Source organism: Alnus glutinosa, chromosome 12, assembly GCF_958979055.1.
Source record: "Alnus glutinosa chromosome 12, dhAlnGlut1.1, whole genome shotgun sequence".
NCBI classification, from domain to species: Eukaryota; Viridiplantae; Streptophyta; class Magnoliopsida; order Fagales; family Betulaceae; genus Alnus; species Alnus glutinosa.
The window spans coordinates 20,999,889-21,011,322 of NC_084897.1; the positions used below are offsets into that span (position 1 = coordinate 20,999,889).

At 36.0% G+C, this 11,434-nt stretch overlaps 2 protein-coding genes across 5 annotated transcripts; both read right to left on the reverse strand.

The window, feature by feature from the left end:
* Positions 1 to 355: 355 nt before the first annotated feature.
* On the reverse strand, positions 356 to 3,231 carry LOC133851868 (probable microtubule-binding protein TANGLED). Its single transcript, XM_062288471.1, has 4 exons — positions 2,970 to 3,231; positions 2,647 to 2,789; positions 2,463 to 2,521; positions 356 to 1,345 (listed from the first exon to the last, which is right to left on the reverse strand). Exons 1-4 carry the CDS (start codon positions 3,048 to 3,050, stop codon positions 561 to 563), a joined length of 1,068 nt encoding a protein of 355 aa, XP_062144455.1. The 5' UTR covers positions 3,051 to 3,231; the 3' UTR covers positions 356 to 560.
* A 1,130-nt stretch (positions 3,232 to 4,361) lies between these two features.
* On the reverse strand, positions 4,362 to 9,715 carry LOC133850990 (kinesin-like protein KIN-14S). 4 transcript variants are annotated; one of them, XM_062287277.1, is made up of 15 exons: positions 9,629 to 9,715; positions 9,371 to 9,454; positions 9,074 to 9,106; positions 8,939 to 8,971; positions 8,794 to 8,838; positions 8,247 to 8,377; positions 7,892 to 7,988; positions 7,532 to 7,795; positions 7,123 to 7,312; positions 6,743 to 6,904; positions 6,271 to 6,486; positions 6,107 to 6,144; positions 5,760 to 5,923; positions 5,562 to 5,675; positions 4,362 to 5,448 (listed from the first exon to the last, which is right to left on the reverse strand). In XM_062287277.1, the coding sequence occupies exons 1-15, from the start codon at positions 9,633 to 9,635 to the stop codon at positions 4,678 to 4,680; spliced, it is 2,349 nt and encodes a 782-aa protein (XP_062143261.1). In that variant the 5' UTR covers positions 9,636 to 9,715; the 3' UTR covers positions 4,362 to 4,677. The 4 variants fall into 4 exon arrangements, with proteins under 4 accessions (XP_062143261.1, XP_062143258.1, XP_062143259.1 ...); XM_062287274.1 differs by having other exon boundaries at positions 7,123 to 7,402; XM_062287275.1 differs by lacking the exon at positions 8,794 to 8,838 and having other exon boundaries at positions 7,123 to 7,402.
* Between the last annotated feature and the right edge of the window lie 1,719 nt (positions 9,716 to 11,434).

Here is an 11,434-nt window from a genome sequence, read left to right on the forward strand (position 1 = left end):
ATTTTTAGGGAAAATTTCACTTACCTTCTTGAACTACTATGCATTTTTGAATAAGTTTCCCTAAACTTAAAAAATTTGTAGTAAGATGTTCTGATTTTTCAGCTCCTTTTAATCAATCCCGTCCGTTATGATTTTTTGGAGAAGAGAATATAAAAACCAAAATACCCATTTCTAAAATAAAAAAGGGAAAAAAAAAAAAAAAAAAAAAATTGACCTCGAGGATCTGGCATCACCGACACGGACAGGTCGTGTGTTGATCTATTATTTATTTTTTTTTTTATTTTTTTTAAGTAAGGGCATAAATACAAACTATGCCTTACTTTCAAGTTGTCTCAGATTTTGAAGGCAATGCAAGTTCTGGTGTAGGCATATTTCTTAACAGTATGAACCAAAAGTAGTTTCAAGTTAAAGGAGAATCCATGAGTTATTGATACCATGGCAAACTTGTACATCAAGAAATGGCTATGGAATGACCTAACATTCACACCCACACAAGCGAAAGAATCAACTATGGACATCAAGAAAAAAGCATATCACTATCTCCAAACACATTCCAGAGTTCAGAATCTCAATGGTGTTGAAAGTGGGCGCTGTTTCAATCCACTCATCACCCCATCACTCTTCTGTAAACCTTTTCTGCTCCTCAATGGAGACACCAATCTGGTTGCAAGTCTTGAAGGAGAGAAGGACCGGCGCAACTTCGAGGCAGTTGACATCTTTGGAGACTTCTTGTTCAAACCTGTAGGCCTTGTGGGGGAAAGAGAAACCACCGGCGGGCTCTTGATCTTCACCTGAAACTTAGAAGAAGCCGACGACGGCGACTTGATTAAGAACTTATGTGGTGTCTGTAACTGTTTGTTTCTTCCTATAATCGGAGACCTTGTCTTGCAAAACTTTTGCTGCTGTGTAGAGGAAGAAGCTGTGGACAGGAACAAAGGGTTGGGGAATAGAACAGTCTTCTTAGCCCATGGCCTATTCTTGGGGGACACCCTATTTGCAAAGTGTCGGTTGTTTTCTTTTTCAATTTCTCTGAACTTTGGAGGTGAAACCTTGAAGTTGATTCGGGATCGAGCCCTTTGAAGCGACGGCGAATCGGACTCGGATCGAATCAATTGCAGTTTGGTTTGCTTCTCCCTCTTCCTTCTGGCTTTTAATTCTGTGTTTTCGGGTTGTGGCTTCTGGTTTCTTCGTTGAGATAGTGGAGTTTTGGGGTCGTCAAGGGTTATTTTCTTGGTTTTGTGAACAACTGCTGCTGCTATTTGTTTTGCAAATTGGCTTGCTTGTAGAATTTCTCCAACTGTTTCACCTACAAGCATTGCCGGTAATGACATTCTACGCCACTCCCCTGTTTGAAAACATTGAAGTTGTCAGTAAAAATCCTATTAATGTTCATTTTGGTTTACAAAAAGATATACAAAAGAAAGCAATTCTGAATTGCAGATTTATTGTTTGAGAATCAAGAAAATGAATTCTCATCATTGCAAAAGGGGGGCTTATTACAATCTATGTCACGATTCTATGGGTGTGTTTATGATTGCGATTTCGTAAATAATAAGTGTCATTTTAAATCAAATCACAGAACATAAATCGTTTAGGAACTATGTTTTTAAAAATTGCGATTTGAAAACGCAGAAAATCTATTTTTTCAAATGGCAGGTAAGATCTTTGAAAATGCAAAATTTTAAAGGCTAATTTGCGATTTTAAAGGCTAAACTGTAATTTTGCCAAACGCTTAGCTGCATTTTTAAAAATCATTTTTTTCAAATCACACATTTTAAAATCTTTATTTAAAATCACACTCTTTAAAATCGTAAACCCAAACGGACCCTATAACCCAGTGAAAAGATAATTCAATTAGAATTAGGATTTTTGCTCATAAATTAAAGCTCTTGTTAGATAAGGTAAGAGACGTACTGTCCCCCTTTAGGAGAATAATGAATTTATTATCTCTATTAAGAAAATAAAGAGACTTGCTCGTGAAACAATATCTCCCCGTAGGAAAATAAAGGATTTGTCTCCTTTTAGAATTAGATTTGCTATTTACATTATTTATATTCTTACTATGTAATCTTTTATTTAAATGTGAGAATTTATCAATAAAAATATGAGTAGATTATGATTCCCCTATTAATTGTTTTAAGAGGTTTAGGGTTCTTCGAACTACTATAAAATTAGGAGGCTCAGGATTCCCCGTCCTACCAAAATCTATCATTCTAGTTACACGGAGACACGTAACACCTATTCAGCTTGAGGATAGTCAAACTAATGGGAAACCCAAACAAAATAAAACATTAAAAGTAAAAAATGTTAAATTCGTGTCTTCTTCCGAGTTTTCTAAGCAACCAAACGGAGTGTAAATCAAAATGTTGGGAAAATCCATGAAAAATGAGAACTCGTTTGTCCCATTGGATCAAAATCTGTGTGCGTGCGTGTGTGTGAGCGAGAGGGAGAGAGAGAGTGACCTCCTGAATGAGCTGGGAACTTCCCCACCGGAGATTTCTTAGCAGAAGCATTCTTGATCCTTCAAATGAACAAGAAAAACACAGAAAACCCATCTAAAATATTGCTCAAAAAAATGGTATAAAGAAGAAAGGAAGCTCAGAGTTTTCACATAATCAAGCAAAACCGACACAGATCCGAGTGTACCTTGCTGACTCTTGCTTGCATCTAAGGCTAGTCCTCAGATAACCTCGGGTACTTCGAGGGCTGAGATTCACCCCTGAGATCACTTTTGTTCCTCCTGCCACTGTATACTGTAGCTCCTGCAGCCTAGCCATACACCTATCCACCTTCACAAACCCATCAAAACACACAAGCCCATCAGTTTGAAAGATTATTGGCTGCTTAGAAAATGAAGGAAATGAAAAGAAATTTGGACTTTGAGCCTTATGTTCATTCAATGGAGCTGGATTTTCCATAGAAAGGATTTCCTCTTTTCTTTTAGAAGAGAATGATGTAACGTACTCTACCTTCATTACTGTTTCTCTGAGTAGGACCGGATTGAGAGGGGCTACCATTTTCCTCTGCTTTGGTGGGGTTCTCGCAACCATTTTTTTTTGCAGGACAGAAGAAAACCCCCAAGTGGGTCTCAAAGATCTCTCTCTCTCTCTGTGTCTCTATCTAAATACCCATCAGGCAATTACTTTCAGTTACGCACGCTATCTGTCTCCCTCTCAAGCTCTTTTTCCTTTTCTCTCAGTTCGTTTCCGAAGTGACAAGGTCAAACGGGGGGGGAACTTGAACATGAACTTTTGGTAACGGATCTTTTTGTTCCAACGGTCGACCTCACCCTACGAAAGCGCATGCCCAACGGCTACTTTTATTTTAAACTTAAATATTGCTTTTTTCTTTTGCCTCATTTTTTTTTTATTTTTTTTTATATATTTTATTTTAAATTCTGAGTGGTAACCGGTGATATATATATTAAGGTGGGACCGTAGACTCCAGAGTCCAGATTAATCCCATCCCTATGTGAACTTCACGTGCCACGCGAATGGTCCATTATTGATGGTTTTATAATAGCAACAACTTTAATAGACGGGATCTGCTCTAGATCTTTATAGAGTTCATGCTACAAATTTAATTTCAAAATTTAATGAGGAGAAAGAAATTTAATTTGGATTGTTTGAAAAAATTACGTGATTTTTACTGTAATTTTTTTTACACCACCCAAGCAATACCCATAAAAGGAAGGGACATAAATTTTCTTCAAATTGGATGGGATGTTTATAAATTTACATGTGTCATTTGAACATGAGAAAATCACAACCCTATTAAAAAACCAAGTGTTTATCTCTTTCACACACACGCCAGATGTTAATAATGAAAGATAGAACATCTATTAGAAGGCAATCTCCTAGAAAATTCCTATTGATTTTCGATGGATAACAATCAATCTTTCTCACTTTTGCTCTTTTTCCAAATCAATCGCAAGGGTTCTGGGCATGAGAATGCAAGTGCCAGAATCGAACAAAACGTCCGAGGACGAAAGACAAAATGCTCCGCGGGGAACTCGTTTCATGTCAGCGTATTTGTGCCGGTTAGATGTCGGCCATGAAATCCATCACTATACCGAGCAAAACAGGCCATTCACATCTATATATATATAGTTGCAATCTGATATAGTTGTTGATTCAAACTGAGCAGCCTTTGCACATTATTTTACTTAAAGGAAGGAAACTCCAAAATGGAGGTTTTTCTGGTGGGTGGGGGTGGGGGAAAGAGAGAGAGGGAAACAATGAAAAGGACATCTTCACACAAAAGCTTTCTGTATAAAAGGCATTGGCCAAACCTTGAAAGAGGGCTTCAAACAGAAGTAACTTCCTACATAACACTTGGCGGTATATAATAAGACACTGATGCGACCTTAAGAGTACTGAGTTTTCCATCCAACTGGGAAAATGCTGCAAGGTTTTGATCAGATACATGAATGCTAGGAGATACAGGTTAAGAAATGCTTGGATACAGGGGGGATAAAAGAAAATGCAGCCCAATCTCTAAGAAACATGAATGATTTAGTAAGCAAGAAGCATACATTTGCAATAATATCCCAACAGAAAAAAGAGAAAAGAAATAAAAAGAAAAAGAAAAAGAAAAGGAAAAAATGGAGGCAAAAGGAAAAGGCTTATGGTTTCAGGGTTGTATTGAGTGAGTATATAGAGACTGAGAAGACATGGTTCATTGCATCTCAGTTGGAGGTCGTGAAGGCAACAATGATGGCTTCCTGTTATAGACTCTCAACTTCAGAGGACTCCACACCAATGACTTTCGTTGTAGTGCAACGACTGTTGGATGCTTCGATTTCCATGTAGGAGGACTTCCCATGAACTTACTACTGCTCCTCATGGCAGTTGGTGTTGTCTCTGCTGCTCTCCTTGACTCCGGCAATGGAGAGAATAACCTTGAATACCGTGCCTTCCGCGGATCCTTCACAAATGACTGCCGCCCCATTGCACTACCATCTTTGAATCGAGAGGCAGAGGTGTGGAGTGGTGTTGTCATGTAAGAGTTGGATTCTGGGCGGAGGGTAGCAATGGAGACCCGTCTCCTAGGCTGAAAAACCTGCGTTGTTGTAGTTGTTGTTGGAGGAGGAGGTGGTCTGACTGCAACAGAAAACCGTCTCGGTTTCATAAGGCTTTTTGTGTTTGTTGCCACCATTGTTGTTTTGGCTATGTTTTCTTTGCCAGCTGCTGAAAAAATAGAAGTGGTTGTTCCATTTTTTTGGGGTGGTTTGGGAGATTGTGGGGGCAGGAAACTATTAATCCTTCGCAATGGCAACCTCTGTTTTGTAGGAACCAATGGTGGCTTCCTCTCTGTTATAGATTTCTGTGCTCCCTGTTTTAAAGATGACATTACTGAGGGCTGAAAAGAAGCAGCAGCAGAAGTTCTCGCTTCCTGTTTCAGTCTGGTTTTCCTTTCCTCTGCCAGTTGGTTCTCAAGGTCTCGAACCTGTAGAAAACGCAGTTTTTTAACCAGTCAAGAATCAACAAGAAGTCAGATATTGTTGGGTGTTTTAACAAATCAGGAAGTTATAACATTGATAATTATAGCAAAATAGTTACCTTCTCTTGAAGATTTCTGCAGATATGTTCTCTGGCAGAAAGCCTTAACTGCAAAGACTGCAAATTATCCTGTAATTTCTTTGTCTCCTTCTCGTCATGCTTGAGCTTTTCTGCCTGTTAATTCAAATATCTTAGCTGCAGCAGTTTGAAACTATAAAGAAATTTAACTTTTTCAAAACTTGACTTATTAAAACATACCATTTGCTTGTACTTGAAAAGCTCGTTAACGTCCACCTGTTTGCGAGCAGGGCCACTCTCAATCCCACGGACTCGACTGGCAAAATTCAGTGAACAAAGAGTTTCTCCTAGATCTGCTGCACTTGGGCTGATCTGGACAAACATCAGGGTTTTGCAATCTCCTCCTACAATTCAAGATTTAGTTGGCATGGGAATTGAGCAAGAAAGAAAATAGAAACCCATAAGAGTTCTTAATGAGATTATTATATTTTATTGGAGATTCTGCAGCTGATCCTGGCAATTCCAGGACCAAAGGATTATTAGCTTCCAATTAACTAAAATGCTCTGACAGTTGAAAAATTCCGAACCTAGAGAGCTCTGCAGAATATGAGTGAGCTTGGAGTTCCTGATTTTGAACAAACGAATGAGACATCATAAGTAAATAAAAGATTGATAAATGTGTGTGTGTGTGTGTGTGTGTGTGAGAGAGAGAGAGAGAGAGAGAGAGAGAGAGAGAGAGAGAGAGAGATACCTGTAAGGAATGTGAGCTGTTTTCGATGCAAGGGCATAAATAACATCACCAAGTGCTGAAAGAGATTTGTTAATGAACTGAGATTCCTTCAATCTTTCACCTTCAACTTCAATCCTCCCCACACGCTCACTACCAGCCAAGTCTACCAGCCAAAGGTGACTTTTTGTGCAGTGTCCATTTATTAAATTTTCCCCCTTAACTGTTACTCGCAACAGGCTATAGAAAAAGAAATTTAGTTTATCATTACTACAACTCAAGGAACATATTGGAAATCTCACAATATCTCTCACACACATTGATTGCATTGTAATAGCATCCAAATTACATTTAAATATTCACTCTGATTCAAAAATTCAAATGAAGTGCACTAGCTTTGGAGATAAGCTTTAATTGAAATTTTTGTCATTTTTTTTTTAAAAAAAATTGTTAACAGATGGAAAACAAGAAACAGGTAATTAAGATAACAAGCTACCAGTGAGAACGACTGCTGAGCTCATTAGCATTAGTGGATCCAACAGATCTGGCTCGGCTTCCAGACTTCATCAGTTCCCAAACATCCTCGGTACCATAAACACGAGCTTCAACTAGTCCAGGGACTTCCTGTGTTCCCTCTGACGCTTGCTTTATCTCTAACCTTCATCCACATAACGTTAATAATTATAACCTCTTCAAATATCCAATAACATCACCATGTCCACAGTTGGGGTCATGATATTAAGTTTTTTCTAATGCATGATTTTTCATCTTGGGCTGCTATTATAATTTAGTAGCACCATAGCCATAAAATTCACACGCTGTCTAATTCAAATGCTTGATTTCAGGTTTGCAGGGTCTAGTCAATAAAGAACTCACTTCTTTGCAGGTTGGTTGGAGTTTTCAACCAATAGGTCCCGTATCTTTTCATTGTAAACCTCCAACATGCTAACAAACAATTCATATCTCATAACGCCACCTCTCTCTTCAGAACTTCGAAACAACTCCCCTAGAGTCCTGTAGTTAACTCCCCTGTTTTCAGGTGTTCCTTCCATTGTAAAGGTCTTCCCTGTTCCAGTTTGTCCATAGGCAAATATGCAAACATTATACCCATCCAACACCGAAGTTACAATAGGCTTAGTTTGAGCAAAAACAGCTTCTGCATATTATCAAAACCCAGAATTAAAAACTTAAAACAGTTAAAACCTATCAATTGATCTGTCAAGTAACAAAATCAGCAATTGTAAATTCTTTGCAGTCAAAGAAACAGTCATGATTTCCAAGGTACCTTGGTTGTCCTCAGGCCTAAAGACATGGTCAAACTTAAATTGCTTTTTTGAAGAATCAGAGCAAACGACCTGCAGCTCATTATCTTGAGATGAGTCAAATTCAACTACAGAAGTAGACCCATTTGTAATTTCAGTTTGGCTTAAAGGTCTACATCTGCAGAAGACCCTGATATTGCCTTTAAGCTCAATTACTTCATTGTAAAGGCTCTTACGTTCAGATGACTCATAAAGATACTTCTTCTTTAAAAGTTCATATTCAGTACCTGATATACCACAAAAAGCAGCAACATAACCAATTACAATTGAATCAAGAAAAAGGGATGGGACAAAGATTTCAAGAATCAATATTGGAGGCTCACTGAGAAGCTGAAGTGTGTTCAAAACTTCAAAGCCTGGGAAGGAATTTGTTGTGAGCTTCACTTGATCAGAGAGGATAGTGTGCTCTTTCTTGAGATCCTGAAACATGTAGAACAGAAGCCAGTGTTACCAACCAAAAAATGTCTTCTCAAATAAGGGCCTACGTTTGGTAGCCAAGAAAGTAGGGAAAAAAAATCAACTTTTAACTAAAACCTAATACATAGATGGCCAGGTGTTGGTAACTAGTACAATTTTATTTTTTTATTTTAAAGAAAAAGAAAAAGAAAAAAATGTTTTCTAATCAATCTTCAAATTTTCTCATCAACCAAACAAACAATAAGGCTGTTACATAATTACCTGCACTTTGGTGCTCAAATCAATGATTTTCTGCAATATAGGAAGGGTCTGTCCCTGGTCTGGAGAAGTTTCTTGGATTCCATTTGACAAGCTATTTTCATCTGTGAAACTGGAATTCACCTCCATTTGTTCTGAAGCAATATTTCAAAGCCCTCAGAATCATATGATACACACATTATTATGCAAGTAGTAAACTGATTGCTACATCTAATTGGTGAAAAATATAGAAAAAGATAAGAAAATATCGAATTTTAACAACGATTGTCACTCAACTTTTTTCTAGCACAACAAATTGGCGAAATTTTTATGTTCAGGAAACAAAAACCGCATTGAACATAGATATCGAACTTTTTGTTTCCATATTCCCAGCAGCCAAACAGAGGGTTTAAAAAAAAAACATAGAAAAAATATTTTCTTTTTTCGCTTAATATAAAAGAAGACTAGAAATCTGAAACGTCAATTTTGATGCATTGTTAGTAAGAAAAAAGAAAAAGGAAATGAAACAGAAAAAGAAAAAATAAGAGCAAAATGAAAGAAAAAGACAAACCTTTGTCAATTCCTGATTCGCTGGTTTCAGTCTCTACAGTTTGCACTGTAAAAAAGAAAAATCCAAAACACCTCACATCTACATTTTCTTGAATGTTCAAAAGAACAAAAAGAAATCAGAAATATTTGAATAAAAAAACCCTAACCTTCCTCACAACTTTGAGCTTCTAGGGTTTGATCTGAAATGTAAGCGGAACTCAAATTTAACATTTTATTGGATTCTGGATGAAAAATAAAAAAGAAACAAAGAATTAAAAAAATAGAATCAGAGAAAAATGAACCTGAGTGCGAAGTTGAATCCTCTAGGGTTTGAACTGAAACCAAAAGAGATAAACGTCAAATCAACATTTCTTTGGAGTAAGAAAACAAAAACTCAAACAAAATGCAAATAGAATCAAAGGAAACCAAATAATTTGTTTTACAGAATGCATCTGCTAGGGCTTGAATTGAAACGAAACACACAAATCCCAAAATCAAAGATATTTTCAAAGAACTATTTTCTTTTTCGGATTCTGAAAAAGAAAAAAGAAAAAAAAAAAGGAGCGAAAATGAAAGGAAAAATCAGCGTAAACGTGAACCTGAAGGAGAGTGCGACGAGGGCTTCAAATCGCAATTAGGAGCGAAGCAACCACACTGTTCTGAGAAAATTTCCACCGTTCGATCTGAACGCGACACATTGAATTTCCATAAATCAAATGGTACGGACAAGAAAAAAGAAGAAGAAGAATTAATTAAATATACAATAAACTATATATCCACAGCGAGAGAGAGATCACCTTCCATGGCCTTAAAATCAGAGCAAAACCGTAAGTTTGAGAGAGAGAGAGAGAGAGTACCTTCCATGGCTTTAGAATCAGAGCAAAACAGTAAATTTCAGAGAGAGAGACAGAGAGAGAGAGAGAGAGAGAGAGAGAGAGAGATTGAAGAAGAACGCAAAGATCTATGAGAGAGAGAGTTGTGGTGTTTGAAGCGTTTAACGGTCACGGAGGGTTTCGATTGGATTCAAGTTTGAATTGCGATGAGTATGGGCCGTCAGATTAAAATCTAGAGGAGCTGTTTCCAACGGCTACAAAAAAATTTGGAGCGTTACCCATATTTGATATTTTTGGTGAAATAGGCCAACCCGAGCAGTCACCGAAGCCCCGACCCACTGTCCACTGAAATGTAACACAAACTGTTACCACAACCTGTGCCCCTCCTTCAACAGGCTCCTTGGACTAGGATCCTAATCCCCATGCATGCCCCTTCTTTGCCCGAAGGTGATTCGAATAGGGTTGATACATCTTTCGATATTCATATCCTTTCTTTTACTGCTTTGTGTGGCTTATATTTAAATTTTAGACCAAGATACAGAGAACAAGTTTTTTTTTTTTTTTTTTTTTTATCATTTTTCTATTATTTTGTTGTTTTTTCAGTATAATTTTTTGTTTTGAGTTTGTTGTTAAGAGAATATACCCTTTTTTTGGATTTTTTTTTATCCATGTAATTCTTGCTTATTTGGCTCAAAAAAAAAAAAAAAAAACAACAACAACGATTCTAATCTATTTTATATATAAAACAGTTTTATAATTTGCATTTTTTTGAGTCAAAAGTATGAATAAAATATCTAAGATGGTATGAAGAATATCTATTTTTTCAGTAAATCATAATGAAAATTAAGAGTAAAAATCATAAAAATTGATATGAGCAAACCTTGTAATAAGGACGTACTTCTCTTTTAGGAAAAACTTCACTTAAAAACTTTCATCACATTTGCACTTACTTTCTAAATTTTAAAAAGTCTCAATTTAGTTTTAATTTATTTCAATTTCGCCAATTCGTTAAGATTTAACGATAAATCTTAACGAGGAGTATCAAAATTACGAGAATACTCATTTTTTTTTTAGGGAAAAAAAAAACAAAAAACAAAAAATAAATTGCAAGGATTTAGGTGTTAATCAGGATTTAATGGAATTTACAAAAATACCCATGCTTGAATCTTTGAATATCTTTTATAATTTTTTTTAACCCTTAATATTGTGGTGTTTATATAACCCTTAATTTGATTATTATTATTTTTTTTTTTTTAAAAAAGAAGCTTAGATTATTAATAATATTAATATTACATCTAGTCACTCCACATCATTAAGCTAAGAAAATTAAGTGTTGGTAATCAACATATGTAATAAAATAAGAATACATGTATAATAACATCAATTCTTTTTTTCTTTTTTTTTTTTCTTTTTTTTTTTTTCTTGCAACAAGATATTTGGGACTTTGTCTTGTTGGTATTCAAACACGCGTAGCCTCTCGTCTCACACACATCAAATAATTAGAGTAATGTTACACATACTTCCATTTCTTCATACTTATAGATGGCTTTTAAAATTATCATTAGATTAAAATTTAATAAAGATCCATATCAAAGTTAATGGTTGTTTTAAAAAGCCATCTAAAAATGTGAAGAAGTAGAAATGCGTATAGCACTACCCATTATTAAATGAATTATGTGGAAGAAGATTATACAACGAGGGAGTGATGTAGTGCATGAAAAATTAAATTTTTAATTGGAAGAATTTCTTCACGCTACATAGACAACTTTAAGAAGATGGAAAGTGACAGAAGGTGATAATAGGATTACTCAACAATGAGATATCAATTTA